This window comes from Eretmochelys imbricata, chromosome 10, assembly GCF_965152235.1.
Source record: "Eretmochelys imbricata isolate rEreImb1 chromosome 10, rEreImb1.hap1, whole genome shotgun sequence".
Lineage (NCBI taxonomy): Eukaryota > Metazoa > Chordata > Testudines > Cheloniidae > Eretmochelys > Eretmochelys imbricata.
The window spans coordinates 85,082,938-85,097,259 of NC_135581.1; the positions used below are offsets into that span (position 1 = coordinate 85,082,938).

The window sequence follows — 14,322 nt, forward strand, 5'->3', positions numbered from 1 at the left end:
TAACTTCTTCCTGATAGCTTTTCCAACCTCTTTATATTCTTTTTGGCTCTCTCCCCTTTTCCTCAGTTTTTGTGACATGGGACACACTAACTGCTGGGAATATGAGATCCTGGTTGGAAAGGTCAAGGAAGGGTGTGCCTACATTGTAATTAAAAACATGACTGACTGAGGCTAGCAGGACTCTGGCTAAGGGGCTGTTTAACTGTGTTGTGGGCTCGGGCTGCAGCCCAGGCATTAAGACCCTGCAAGGTGGTAGGGTCTCAGAGTTTGGACTGCAATCCAAGCCCAGACATCTACACCACAGTTAAATATCCCCTTAGCCCAAGCCCTGCTAGCTCAAGTCAGCTGATATGCGCCAGCCCCTGGTTTTTAATTGCAGTGTAGGCATCCCCGAAGTGGCAGATTTCCTTATGCCTGAACAGAAGTCTTTGAGATGAAGTCCAAGTGTTAGAGGGAAGTTTGGATGAAATGAGATCACTGAACATTTGTGTGTGTCTTCAATACCAGACTTTGTGAAAACATGACCACATAATAGGATGGAACAATCCGATAAATGAGAAGAGATTTTTGGAGTTTGAAAGTATGATGAAGACCATAAGCACATTATTTAGTGAGGTGGAAGAGAAACATGGAGAAGTATTGTGTGTGTGTGTGTGTGTGTGTGTGTGTGGATATTTGATTGGGGGTGGAATACGGAAATGCATAGATTCCAAGGCCAGAAGGGACTGTTGTGATCATCTGGTTTGACTACCTGGATAACACAGGCGATAGAACTTCCCCAGAATAATTCCTAGAGCAGATCTTTTAGAAAAGCATCCAGACTTGGTTTTGAAAATTGTCAGTGATGGAGAATCTCCCATGACCCTTGGTAAACTGTTTCAATAGTTAATTACCTTTGTTGTTAATGTACATGTTATTTCCAGTTTGACTTTGTCTAGCTTCAACTTCCAACACTGGTTCATGTTATACCTGTCTCTGCTAGATTGAAGAGCTCATCACTAAATACCTGTTCCCAATTATAGACTGTAATCAAAGTCATCCCTTAATTTTCTCTTTGAACTCCTTGAGGCTATTTAGCTTAACAGTCACTATAAGGCATGTTTCTAATCTTTTAATCATTCTCGTGGCTCAGCTCTGAACCCTCTCAGTTTATCTACATCTTCTTGAATATTGGACACCAGAACTGGACATAATATTCCAGTAGCAGTCACATCAGTGCCAAATACAGAGGTAAAATAACCTCTCTACTCCTACTCAAGAGTCCCCTGTTCATGCATCCCATGATCTCATTAATCCTTTTGGCCACACCATTGCACTGGGCATTCAGCTGATTATCTAGCATGACACCAAATCTTTTTCAGGGTCACTTTTCCACAGGATAGTGTCCCCCATCATTTAGGTATGGCCTGTACTCTTTGTTCCTAAAGGTATACTTTCACATTTAGCTGTATTAGGGGGGAGGGTTAGCTCAGTGGTTTGAGCGTTGGTCTGCTAAATCCAGAGTTGTGAGTTCAGTCCTTGAGGGGGCTATTTAGGGATCTGGGGCAAAAATTGGGGACTGGTCCTGCTTTGAGCAGGGGGTTGGACTAGATGACCTCTGAGGTCCCTTCCAACCCTGATATTCTATCATTAAAACACACATTGTTTGCTTGCATCCAGTTTACCGAGTGATCTGTCCTCTTCCTTATTTACCATTTCCCCCAATTTCTCTGTCTGCAAATGTTATCAGTTTTTCTATGTTTTCTTCCAGGTCATTGATATGAACATACAAATGGTCATTTAGCCAATCTAGCCAAGTATCCTGTCTTCTGACAGTGGCCAGTGCCAGATGCTTCAGAGGGAGTGAACAGAACAGGGCAGATTTATCAAGTAATCTGTTCCTGTCTCCAGTCCCAGCTTGTGGCAGTCAGCAGTTTAGAGAATCTCTGAGGGTCAAGGATGGAACCCCATCATCTTGGTTAATAGCTATTGATGGACTTCTATCTTCCCATTAACTTCTCTAATTCTTTTTTGAACCCAGTTATATTTTTGGCCTTCACAACATTCCCTGGCAATGCGTTCCACAGGTTGACTGTGCATTGTGTGAAGAAGTACTTCCTTAAGTTTGTTTTAAACTGGCTGCCTGTTAATTGCATTGGATGACCCTGGTTCTTGTGTTATATGATAAAATCTTAAATAGTATAGGACCAAGAACTGATCCTTATGTGACCTCTCTAGAAACACACCCGTTTGATGATTCCCAGTTTGCAATTACATTTTGAGACCTACCAATTAGCCATCTTTTAATCTGTTTAAGGGGATAGAAGTGGATAAGGGGGAGCAGTAGATATGATATATCTGGATTTTAGTAAGGCTTTTGATGCAGGTTTCAGAGTAGCAGCCATGTTAGTCTGTATCCGTAAAAAGCAAAGCTGTAGCTCACGAAAGCTTATGCTCTAATAAATTTTAGTCTCTAAGGTGCCACAAGTACTCCTTCGCTTTTGATGCGGTCTCATATGGCATTCTTATGAACAAATTAGGGAAATACGGTTTAGATAAAATTACCATAAGGTGGGTGCACAACTGGTTGGAAGACCATGCTAAGAGTAGTTATCAATGGTTTACTGTCAGACTGGGACTGTCTATGAAATGGTTCAGTCCTGGTCCGGTACTAGTCAATATTTTTGTTAATATTCCCTCCATGGCTGATGGAGCGGAGAGTATGCTTATAAAATTTGCAGATGTCAAAATGGGAGGGAGTTGCAAACACATCAGAGGAAAGAATTAAAATTCAGAGTGACCTTGATAAATTGGAGAATTGGTCCGCAATCAGATGAAATTCAATAAAGACAAGTTCAAAGTATTGCACTTAAGAATGAAAAATCAAATGCATAAATAAAAATTTGGGAATAACTGGCTAGACAGCAGTCCTGCAGGATTGTAAAAAAGGCAAATATCGTTCTGGGATGTATTAACAAGAGTATTGTATGTAAGAAGTGAGAGGGAATTGTTTCACTCTGTTTGGCACTGATGAGGCCTCAGCTGGAGTAATGTATCCAGTTTTGGGCACCACGCTTTAGGAAAGATTTGAACAAACTGGAGAGAGTCCGAAGGAGAGCAGCAAAAATAAGGTATAGAAAACCTAGCCTGTGAGGAAAAGTTCAAAGAACTTGTCCTATTTAGTTTAAAGAAGAGATGGCTGAGGAGGGAATGTGATAAGTCTTCAAATATGTAAAAGGTTGTAATAAAGAGGACTGTGATTGTTCACCATATCCACTGAAGATAAGAAATACTTAGCCTAGTTTTCAACAAGGGAGATTAAGGTTAGATAGTAGGAAAAAGTTTTTAAGTATAAGGATAGTTAAGCAGCAGAATAAGTTACTTAGGTAGGTTGACTTGTTTAGCCTAACCAAAAAAAGGCTAAGGGGAAATATGATTGCTCTCATATATACATCAGAGGGATAAATACCAGGGAGGGAGAGGAGTTATTTAAGTTAAGAGCCAATGTGGACACAAGAACAAATGGCTATAAACTGATCATAAACAAGTTTAAGCTCGAAATTAGATGAAGGTTTCTAACCATCAGAAGAGGGAAGTTCTGGAACAGCCTTCCAAGGGGAGCAGTGGGGGCAAAAAACTTAACTGGCTTTAAGACTGAGCTTGATAAGTTTTTATGGAGGGGATGGGGCTTCTTATGATGGCATGTGGCACATCGGCAACTGTCAGTAGCAAAAAATCCCCAACGTCTGGAGATGGGACACTGGATGGGGAGGGCTCTGAGTTATTACAGAGAATTCTTTCCCAGGTATCTGCCTGGTAGACCTTGAGCATGTGGGCAAGATCCAATTAATTGCTATATTTGGTCTTGGGAAGGAATTTTCCCCCACATGGGATTGGCTGAGACCCTGGGGGTTTTTCGCCTTCTCTGCAGCATAGGGCATGGGTCACTTGCAGGTTTAAACTAGTGTAAATGGTGAGTTCTCTGTAACTTGAAGTCCTTAAACCATGATTTGAGGACTTTAGTAACTCAGCCAGAGGTTAGGGGTCTGTTACAGGAGTGGGTGGGTGAGGTTTTGTGGCCTGCAATGTGCAGGAGGTTAGACTCGATGGTCCCTTCTGACCTTAATGTCTATGAGTTGTGGAATCCCCATCTCTGGAAGCTTTTAAAAACAGGTTAGAGAAAAACATTGGACAGGGATGCTTTACGTGAACTTAAAACTGGCTTAGCATATAGTCATGGACTAAGTGAGCCCTCGACGTCCCTTCCCTCCCTAAATTTTTGTGATTCTATCTTCGGTTGTGCTCTGCCTCAATAGGGACTTCTGCTAGCATAGGAAAGCAGCGGTTCCTTTACTAGACTGGATCTAGATATCTGATAGTAGGACAGGATTGATTGAAAACAAAATAACGCTTTGAAAGCAGTTCAAGGTTTGGGCGAGAAAGTAGAGGTTCTTGGGGCCAAGGAGACTTAGTAGCCTCTAAATATCCAGGAATAATTTCCTATGTTGTAGTAGTAGTTATTTTATTCAGAGCTGACAGTGTGCTCCGTGTTGTATAAAGATTCCTGTTCATTGGGGAGTCAGGTCTCTTACTTTGGATTAACAGGACGCTCCTTCTGCCCTTCTTCAGTTGTTTTTATTGCTTGGCATTGTGTAATGTACCAGATATTATGTTGTCTTAACATGTATCAATTCCTGTACTGGATGGAATTGGACCCAGTCAAGGGTTTTTGTGTTGTCCCCTATTGGCTGAACATTGCAAAAGAGGTAATAGCCTTAATACTAGTAAGATACTGGATCAGAAATGCTTTGTGATTGCGCATGATTGTGCATGTCCATTTCATTTCAGGTGCACCAGTGTCAGAGAATTTCCCCTTAGTAGTACTTGTCAAGGCAGTGCATGTGTCATCTGCTGTCTCGTACTGCTGCGTGATGGTTTCTTCGTGCTCCCTGTGGTCAGTAGTCAAAGTGCGTTAGCTTGCTTCTACAAGCGTTATTTCTCAAGGAAATTGTTCTTGTGTATATAGTTGGTACGTGATTTTAGTAGTTGTATAGTATAGTTAGTGTAGATTTAACGTAGTTTAGTAGATCTTGCAGAATCCCACTTGTTCTGGATCCTGATGCCCAGTACCTGGGGATACCTCAGTTTCTGGGCTTTAAGCCTTGCACTGGTTGCAGAAAATCTATGCCAGTGAGTGAACCTCATTCTTAGTGTCTAAAGTGCCTTGGCAAGGGTCATCTGAGACAGGTGCTAGATCTGCAGGGACTTCATGCCCCAAACTAGAAAAGATAGGAAGGTGAGGCTTTGTCACCTTCTCATGGAGGCTGTCTTGTGTCCACCTTTGGAGATTTTCTGCTCAGGGTGAGGACTGATTGCTCAATAAGAAGTGGTCCTTTGAACGTTTGAGTCTCAGCACCACTCTCATTTCCTGGTGCCAAGGAAGAATCATTGGCAGGATGCTTAGAAGGACTCATCTTCCAAAAGATCAAGGTTTCCAACACCATCAACCAGCAAAGAATCTGAGAAACTGGTCCTCAGAGAGGAGACACTCCCTGGTGCTGACAGCACCTCAGGTAGGGTGGTTGACTCCAGCTGTTGCTGGAGCACTGTCTCACTTCGTGGTGCCAACCCTTTCAATGCAATAGCAGCCGTATCAAGGGAACCTCTGTACCAACAACCTCGGAGGCATATGCAGCTGCTTGGAATCTCCTGTGCCTCTCGGTACTGGCCTCTCCAGTGGTTCAGGAGACATCTTGTCTGGTGCTGATAAACCCTTAGACTGACTTTATCTTCCAGAAAAGATCAACTATCAGTACCATGATTGGCTTTGCTTCCTCCTGCACCTCTTTGCCTGGTGCTGCCAAGAGACAAGCCTAGTATGCTTTCCTCAGTACTGTCATGTGTATCAGCCTCTGGATAGGAAGTGTCATTCTCCATCCCAGGATTTTTGCCCTTGGTTTCCAGCAGGAGTTCCTCATTGGTTAAGGAGCATGGATCCTTGCTATGGAAGAGGTTGGTGCCCAGTGCTCTCCCAGTGGCCATATTGGAACTCATTGGGGTTTCCTCCCACCATCAGATCCTCCCCTCACCCTACTCCTAATGCCAGGATAGTGCATGCTATGAGACATGCAGAGTTACTGCTGGTACCGAACTGGGTACTGAGCACGTGTAAACTGCCCTCCATTGGAACCTCCATTGGAGAAGTTACTGGCGGCTCCACCTTAACCTGCTTTGGCTTCTTCCTCATCCTCCCCAATGAGGCAGTAGTGTCCAGGGCCTTACCTCTTCAGGATAATGACAAGACATATCAGGACCTGTTGAAGAGGGTGGCCTGCTCTCCAGACATACAAGTGGAGCCGGTTCAGGAGAGCTCACGTCATGTGGTGGATATTTTGGTTTCAACAGGGCCCTCCTGCATTGCCCATAAACAAGGCCATTCCAGGAGTGCTTTGTGGCAAACACCATCTTCTCTATCAACAGTGGTCAAAAGGATTGAACGGAGGTACCTTGGCTCCTGACTGGGGTAAGACCACTTTTACACACACCCCACCACTACCAGAGTCTTGGTGGTTTGGCAGTGAATGAGAAGGAGCATGACTGGCAGCCTGCTTCTAACCCAAAGTTGAGAGGCAAAGAAACTCGTCTACAGCAGTGGATTCCATATCCTGAACCAGCAAGCCGTGCTGGGAAGATAAGATTTCTCCCTCTGGTACAATGTTCTCAAAATGGCAGACAGGTTACCAGAATGCCAGAAAAGAGTTTCAGACAGTAGTAGATGAGGGAAAGCTGGTGGATAGGACCCCTGCCTCATCCAAAGCAGCCTGGAGAGAGAGAGAGACTGCAACTGTGGCCATGGCATCCGCTGTCACAATATGTAAGTGTTCATGTGTCCAGTCATCAGGTCTTCCTGGATAGTCTGTTGGACCAGCTGTGGATCTCTCCTTTGAGGGTCTAGCCCTTTTTCCCCCAGGAGACTGATGATAAACTCTGCAGTCTCAAGGGGTACTTTTGAAGTCTTTGGAGATTTATGCTTCACTCCCTAAAAAGAAGCAATTCCATCCTCAGTCATTTTACTGTTACCAACTCTTTTTGCCTACGTAACTTGACCAGTCTTGGTGGGATTGGGAGAGTCATAGGAAGAGACACCCCTCTCCCCCCCATCATTTTTCATCTGCTTTGAGAGTCATCCAGACAGCCTGAGAATGCCATGCAGTCTGACTGCCTTGTTTGAGGACAGCTTACCAGTTTACCTTATATCCTAGCCCTGTTTTTTCTAACAAGTTATCCCACTTCCTAAGTGTTTGGACCCATACTACCACAGGTTGGTGGGGGTGCGGTGGGAGGGGTGGTTCTCCACATATACCTATTTGCAGCTCATCACAACAGAAAGTGTCACTAATTTTGTTCAAGATCAGGCCACGGTCCCGGGTCCCTGATGGATGCTTTCCTGTTGCCTGGAAAGACAAACTTACCCTCCAGTTCCATTCATTCCCAGAGTAGTGTTAAAGAACATGCTCTCATGTTCCTCAGCACTGGCATGGCCTTGTCCAGTATTGGTTTTCCACTCTGCTGAGCCTTGCAACCAGCGCTCCATTAACATTAACACCAGAGCCACACCAGATCTCACATGACCACGGTAGTCTCCTTCATCTCAGCCTAGTTGTCCTTAATGTTACAGCCTGCATGTTCCATGATTAATGCCTCAGGTGTTTAAGGGATATCAGAATTTACTCACAGATAGCAGTAAACCTTCTAGGTATGTTTATTTGCTAAGTGAAAATGGTTCTTCTTGTGATCTCAGCAAAAAAAAAATGTTTCTCCCGTCTGGGCACCTATACAGCATGTTCTGGACTATGTGTTATACATGGTCTTTCCATCAGGGTTCACCCGGCAGCTATCTCCGCTTTCCGCCCTGCACTTGATGATCACTCACTTTTCTCCAATCCCCCATCACCCAGGTTTTTGAAGGATCTGGTCAGGTTATATCCCCAAGTAGAGAGTCCTGTTCCTCCTCAAGACTTAAATCTTAACTATGATACGGGGTCCACCCTTTGAACCGCTGGCCACCTGTTGCTTCATCTTTCAATGGAGGCAGCCTTTTTGGTGGCAGTTACCTCTATGAGGTGATCAGGAGAATTGAGAGCCCTAGTATCTGACCGGCCATATACAGTCTTTTGGATGAGGGCGTAAGTACCTTGTCCTCACAAGATTTCTCATCACAGTGGTTTCTCACGTCTCCATCAATCAGGGGTATACTTACCAACTTCCTTTCCTAAGCCTCTGATTCATAAGGATGAGGAGAGACTTAACACTCAAGATGTCAGGAGAGTGTTAGCTTTTTACTCGGACAGGACTAAATCGTTTAGGTCATTCTCACAACAGTTCGTGATAGTCACGGATAGGATCCAGTCTCCTCTCAAAGAATCTCGTTACAGATTTCCTCCTGCATATGTTTGTTACAGCGTTGCCATTGTAACTACACTAGCAGCGCCCTCAATGAGATCACAAGCATCTTCTGTAGCATTTCTAGCTCAATTACCTATACAGGACTTTTTTAGAGCTGCAACTTGGTCATCAGTATATTCTTTTGCATTTCACTGTGCCATCTCTCAACAGGCGAGAGACCATGCCAAATTTGGACGTGTCCTTCAGTCATTATTTAGGTAGACTCCAATCCCACCTCCAGGTTGAACTGCTTTTAAATCCCCTGAAGTGGAATGGATGTGTGCAATCAATTGTAGAAAAACTGTGACTAACTTGTCCTGTAACTGTTGTTCTTTGAGATGTGCTGTGCATGTCCATTCCACGACCCACCCTCCTTCCCCTCTATGCTGGAGTCTGTCTGTCTGGTAAGAGGAAACTAAGCAGGGTCAGGGAAAGCTCTGCCCTTTATACCATTGTGCAGCACTATGAGGAAGCGAAGGGCTATGCATTGCTCTGATAGGTAGTGCTAAAGCAGAGGTGGGCAAACTACGGCCCGCGGGCCACATCTGGCTCGCGGGCCCGTCCTGCCCGGCCCCTGAGCTCCAGCCGGGGAGGCTAGCCCTCGGCCCTCCCTCGCAGCCTGAGCACGCCGCACTGCACCGCCAGCTCTCTGGCCTGCCGCTCTTGCTGGGCAGTGCGGTGGCGTGGTTGGTTCTGACATGGTAAGGGGACAGGGAGCGGGGGGTGGGGTTGGATTGGTTGGGGGTTCCGGAAGGGCAGTACGGGAGCAGGGGGGGTTGAATGGGTTGGGGTTCTGGGGGAGGGGGGCCTGTCAGGGGTCAGGGGTGTGGATAGGGATTGGGGCAGTCGGGACAGGGAGAAGGAAGGGTGGATGGGGGGCAGTTAGCGGTGGGGGTCCCAGGAGCAGGGGGGTTGGATGGGTCAGGGATTCTGAAGAGGGCAGTCAGGGTGAGAAGTGTGAGGGGGCAGATAGGGGCCAGGCAGCCAAGCTGTTTGGGGAGGCACAGCCTTCCCTACCCGGTCCTCCATATAGTTTTGCAATCCCGATGTGGCCCTTGGGCCAAAAAGTTTACCCACCCCTGTGCTAAAAGAAAAATCTCATCTGACACACTGGGTGTGCACACCTTGAGTGGAATGGACTGGACATGTGCAACACATCTTGGAGAATAACATTACAGAACAGGTTAGGAACCATATTTTCCCAGCTGTTGTCCCCAGTGTGGTTAAGCAGTCGTTGTGATTGCCAGGTAATTTGTGGCTGATTTTGTTTTTACTCTGCTACTATTGAATTAGGTCTTGTCTACGCTACAGAGTTTTGTCAACGCAAATTACGCCAACATACAGCCACTGCTGTAATTAAACTGCTGTTGCATCTCCACACTGTGCATCTTGTGTCAGTGGAACACATCCACAATAGCAGCTCTTGCATCGACACAGAGCAGTGCACTGTGGATAGTTATCCCACTGTGCAGCTGGTCACAGGGTGCTTTGGGAGGGGTTGCAATGCTTTATGGGGGCAGGTACAGCATCACATGATGAAGGTTGCTCAATCCCATCATTCCATGGCTATCCTACTAGGTTGCCAGCCGCTTTTCAACTGCCCTGGTAACCTGCGAGCCAGCCATCTCTGTCAGAGAGCCTGGATCCTGCACTGTGTTCAATATTGTGCTGTGTGTTATGAATACCAGGCTATAAGGGGAGCCCAGGGATGGGCTGTTTGGCTGGGGGATGCCTTCAAGGAGCTTATTAACACTGAGCCACAGTAACGTTTGTTGTTGTAGTGTGCTGAGGCTGGCATCGTTTGTTTGCACCATGCTAGGAACCATGTAATGATTGTTGTGTGTGCCTGAAAAGTAACACATTGTAAATCACTTTTTAAAGTAGCACTTGGTAATATGATCAGCTGACATTGCTGAATACTAACACACTTCTGTGGGCTTCCTGTGTGTGTGTGAGTGAGAGAAAGTGAGTGTGAGAGAGACAGTGTGTGTGTTCGGGGAGAGTGTGGCATGCTGTCTCTCTAAGTTCAGACAGCAGCCAGAAGCAACCAATCCTGAGCCAGAAACTGGTGCACAGACAGCTGGTGTCCACCTGTCTTCCCAACCCTGACATCAGCCCCCACCTCCCTCCCTGGGTCTGCACAGCGCATCAGGAGTCTCTTCCCCGCCCCCCTCCTGCCTGCAGCAATCTGTCCTGCCTCCCTGCCACTGTGGTCCTAGTGCCAAGGAGAGCAGGATTCCATGTTAAAGTTTTGATTCCATGATTCCTTCAGAGTTCTCCCACAGCCCCAGGAGATCCACCCTCTCCCCTGTAGTCCAGGCAGGAGTGCATTTGCTGCTGGGAGCCAGCATGCTCAGCTGGGCAGTAGCTATGTGAACTTTCCAGGCTGAGCAGTTTCAAAACTTTCTGGGGCTTTGAAAGGGGAGGGGCACGTGCTTTGTAGCTGGGTGCAGGGCAGCGGAGTTCAAAACAGTGAGCAGAGCAGTCAGGGTGGGCATTGTGGGATACCTCCTGGAGGCCAGTAACAGCAGTGTAACAAACAGTGTCTGCACTGATGCTTTGTCAATCTAACTTGGTTTTATTTTGTCGGCAAAGCAGGAGAGTTTTGTCAGCAGGAGCATTGTAGTGTGCATATCTCCACTGTTTTGTCAACAAAAGCTGCCTTTTGCTGACAAAACTGTCGTGTAGACAAGGCCTTAACCATCCTTAATTCTTAAAGCATTGTAACAGCTTTTATAGTTATTGAATATAAAAGTCAAATATGAAGAACTCTTAGTAATGAAACAATAATTTTCTTGAATTTCTTATGCTCCATTAGCCTTGCTGCACTCAGTTGTGTATTCTCCAAGATAATTCAGTTTGCAAGAAAGTTTGAATAGCTTTTCTGAATCTAAATGTGACTTAAACATTAATTAAAAAAAAAAACTAAACTTTTATTTGAGAAAAGAGACTTGCCTTTCAGGGGATTATCTTGTCATTCCACTCATGAAAGCCATGTCATAAGGGCTCCATTTGTTCTGCGACACAGTGAGATCAGATTCTATGGTAGCAACCCCTTATGCTGTGACAGCCTTAAATTATTCAATTGCCATCAAATATGTATAGTTTCTGGTACTTCCCCATCCCTAGCAAGCTATGTCTCGTAGTTGAAAATTCTAAATAATATAAAATTAGTTGGTAGTCATTTTTCAACAATGTTTTTTTCTCAGTTTATTTCCTTTGGGGTTTCTTTATCCAGGGAAACTTTTGTGGCTGTGCTCTCTAACTCTTTTAAATGTCAAGCTGTCACTTCTCAGAAAGGTATTTAGACCTGTATAGAGGGCAGCCAGCTGTTGTAAGTTTAAGATTTGTAAAGCTTTCTGCACTTGTTCAGAATAGTGCTTTATCTTCAGAGTTTTATTTCAAGCTTCTCCTTCCCTCCCACACAGCTCTTCTAATGCACTTCAGTCCTAACCTGCATTCCTGCCCTCTCTTCTTCCACCCTTTTTTCTGTTACAGTGCTGGGCATACCTTGAACACGACACTCCTTTCTACACATTACAAAACCACTACCCACATTTGCATAATTAATCTCTCCTTTTGTTAGAGTACTTGTGGCACCTTAGAGACTAACCAATTTATTTGAGCATGAGCTTTCGTGAGCTACAGCTCACTTCATCAGATGCATACCGTGGAAACTGCAGCAGACTTTATATATACACAGAGAATATGAAACAATACCTCCTCCCACCCCACTGTCCTGCTGGTAATAGCTTATCTAAAGTAATCATCAGGTTAGGCCATTTCCAGCACAAATCCAGGTTTTCTCACCCTCCACCCCCCCACACAAATTCACTCTCCTGCTGGTGATAGCCCATCCAAAGTGACAACTCTTTACACAATGTGCATGATAATGAAGTTAGGCCATTTCCTGCACAAATCCAGGTTCTCTCACTCCCTCACCCCCCTCCAAAAACCCACCCCCATACACACACAGACTCACTCTCCTGCTGGTAATAGCTCATCCAAACTGACCACTCTCCAAGTTTAAATCCAAGTTAAACCAGAACATCTGGGGGGGTGGGGTAGGAAAAAACAAGAGGAAATAGGCTACCTTGCATAATGACTTAGCCACTCCCAGTCTCTATTTAAGCCTAAATTAATAGTATCCAATTTGCAAATGAATTCCAATTCAGCAGTTTCTCGCTGGAGTCTGGATTTGAAGTTTTTTTGTTTTAAGATAGCGACCTTCATGTCTGTGATTGCGTGACCAGAGAGATTGAAGTGTTCTCCGACTGGTTTATGAATGTTATAATTCTTGACATCTGATTTGTGTCCATTTATTCTTTTACGTAGAGACTGTCCAGTTTGACCAATGTACATGGCAGAGGGGCATTGCTGGCACATGATGGCATAAATCACATTGGTGGATGTGCAGGTGAACGAGCCTCTGATAGTGTGGCTGATGTTATTAGGCCCTGTGATGGTGTCCCCTGAATAGATATGTGGGCACAATTGGCAACGGGCTTTGTTGCAAGGATAAGTTCCTGGGTTAGTGGTTCTGTTGTGTGGTATGTGGTTGTTGGTGAGTATTTGCTTCAGGTTGCGGGGCTGTCTGTAGGCAAGGACTGGCCTGTCTCCCAAGATTTGTGAGAGTGTTGGGTCATCCTTTAGGATAGGCTGTAGATCCTTAATAATGCGTTGGAGGGGTTTTAGTTGGGGGCTGAAGGTGACGGCTTCTAGAACGCCACTAGCCGTCACCTTCAGCCCCCAACTAAAACCCCTCCAACGCATTATTAAGGATCTTAAAACAAAAAAACTTCAAATCCAGACTCCAGCGAGAAAGCAGGACAGTGGGGTGGGAGGAGGTATTGTTTCATATTCTCTGTGTATATATAAAGTCTGCTGCAGTTTCCACGGTATGCATCTGATGAAGTGAGCTGTAGCTCACGAAAGCTCATGCTCAAATAAATTGGTTAGTCTCTAAGGTGCCACAAGTACTCCTTTTCTTTTTGCGAATACAGACTAACACGGCTGTTACTCTGAAACCTTTTGTTAGAGTGTGGAGGAAGGTGTATGAAGCTATGGTTGTGGCCTAAGTCTCCCACTGGGGAATTCTTTCTGGGATGACAGATTTGTAGGGTAGAAAGACTTGAGTTGTGAAGACCTTAGATTCAGAAAAGCTATTCAGTGGAGTGGTCGGTTTGAGATCAGTAACTTACTTATTGGAGAGCACTCACCAAATCTATTCTCCAAACACCGCACTGGGGTGTCCCAGTTCACTGCAGAAGCAGGATGAACTCGTCCCCATCCCTAGTGAGCTCCAGTGCTCGCCACGTATATTCAGATACAGACCTCTCCTGCAGATCACTAATTCTGCGTCTCTCTTTAAGGAACCCTGTTTCATTTCACTTTGCCAAAGGAAGGTGATGTCATTCAGCCCTTGACTAGTGTGACCCCATCTCTTATTGGGCAGCTTAAAATGGGACCCAGAAGACACAGCACTCCTATCGGTGAGTTTGAATAGAATGGCCTCGATTTGAAATGGAAGCAGACTTGAGTCTTGATACAGGACTTGATTAAAGCCTTAAACCTAATTTAGGAGCTGGCATTGGGCTGGCCCTGTGCTGTGAGCAGGGCATGTTCACCTGTCACAGTTTCCCATTGGTACTCTGACCCTGGTCACTCACTCATTCAACTAAACATTTCCCCCTTTATATGTAGTCTCTACTGTACCACAGGTGGGTGTGCCTGTCTTGTGTCGTCTTGCCATGAATTCTATATGCATGGTGCTGTCAGTCATAGGCTCCTGACAATAGGACTCAAAAGGCCCTCCTAGTCCAAATCCTTGCCTTTTGCTAAGGCAAGATCATTTCCTGTATTTACCATGTTTTGCCTCATCAGGCAGCATCCCTTGTG

At 45.2% G+C, this 14,322-nt stretch overlaps 1 protein-coding gene across 5 annotated transcripts in view; it reads left to right on the plus strand.

Annotated features, from left to right (window-relative positions):
* TP53BP1 (tumor protein p53 binding protein 1) overlaps positions 1 to 14,322 on the plus strand; it is a 71,542-nt gene that overhangs the window by 28,993 nt on the left and 28,227 nt on the right. For all 5 annotated transcript variants that reach the window (XM_077828542.1, XM_077828545.1, XM_077828543.1 and 2 more), the window contains one exon: positions 13,797 to 13,916. In XM_077828542.1, coding sequence (XP_077684668.1) covers positions 13,797 to 13,916 — 120 coding nt within the window. The remainder of the gene's footprint in view (positions 1 to 13,796; positions 13,917 to 14,322) is intronic.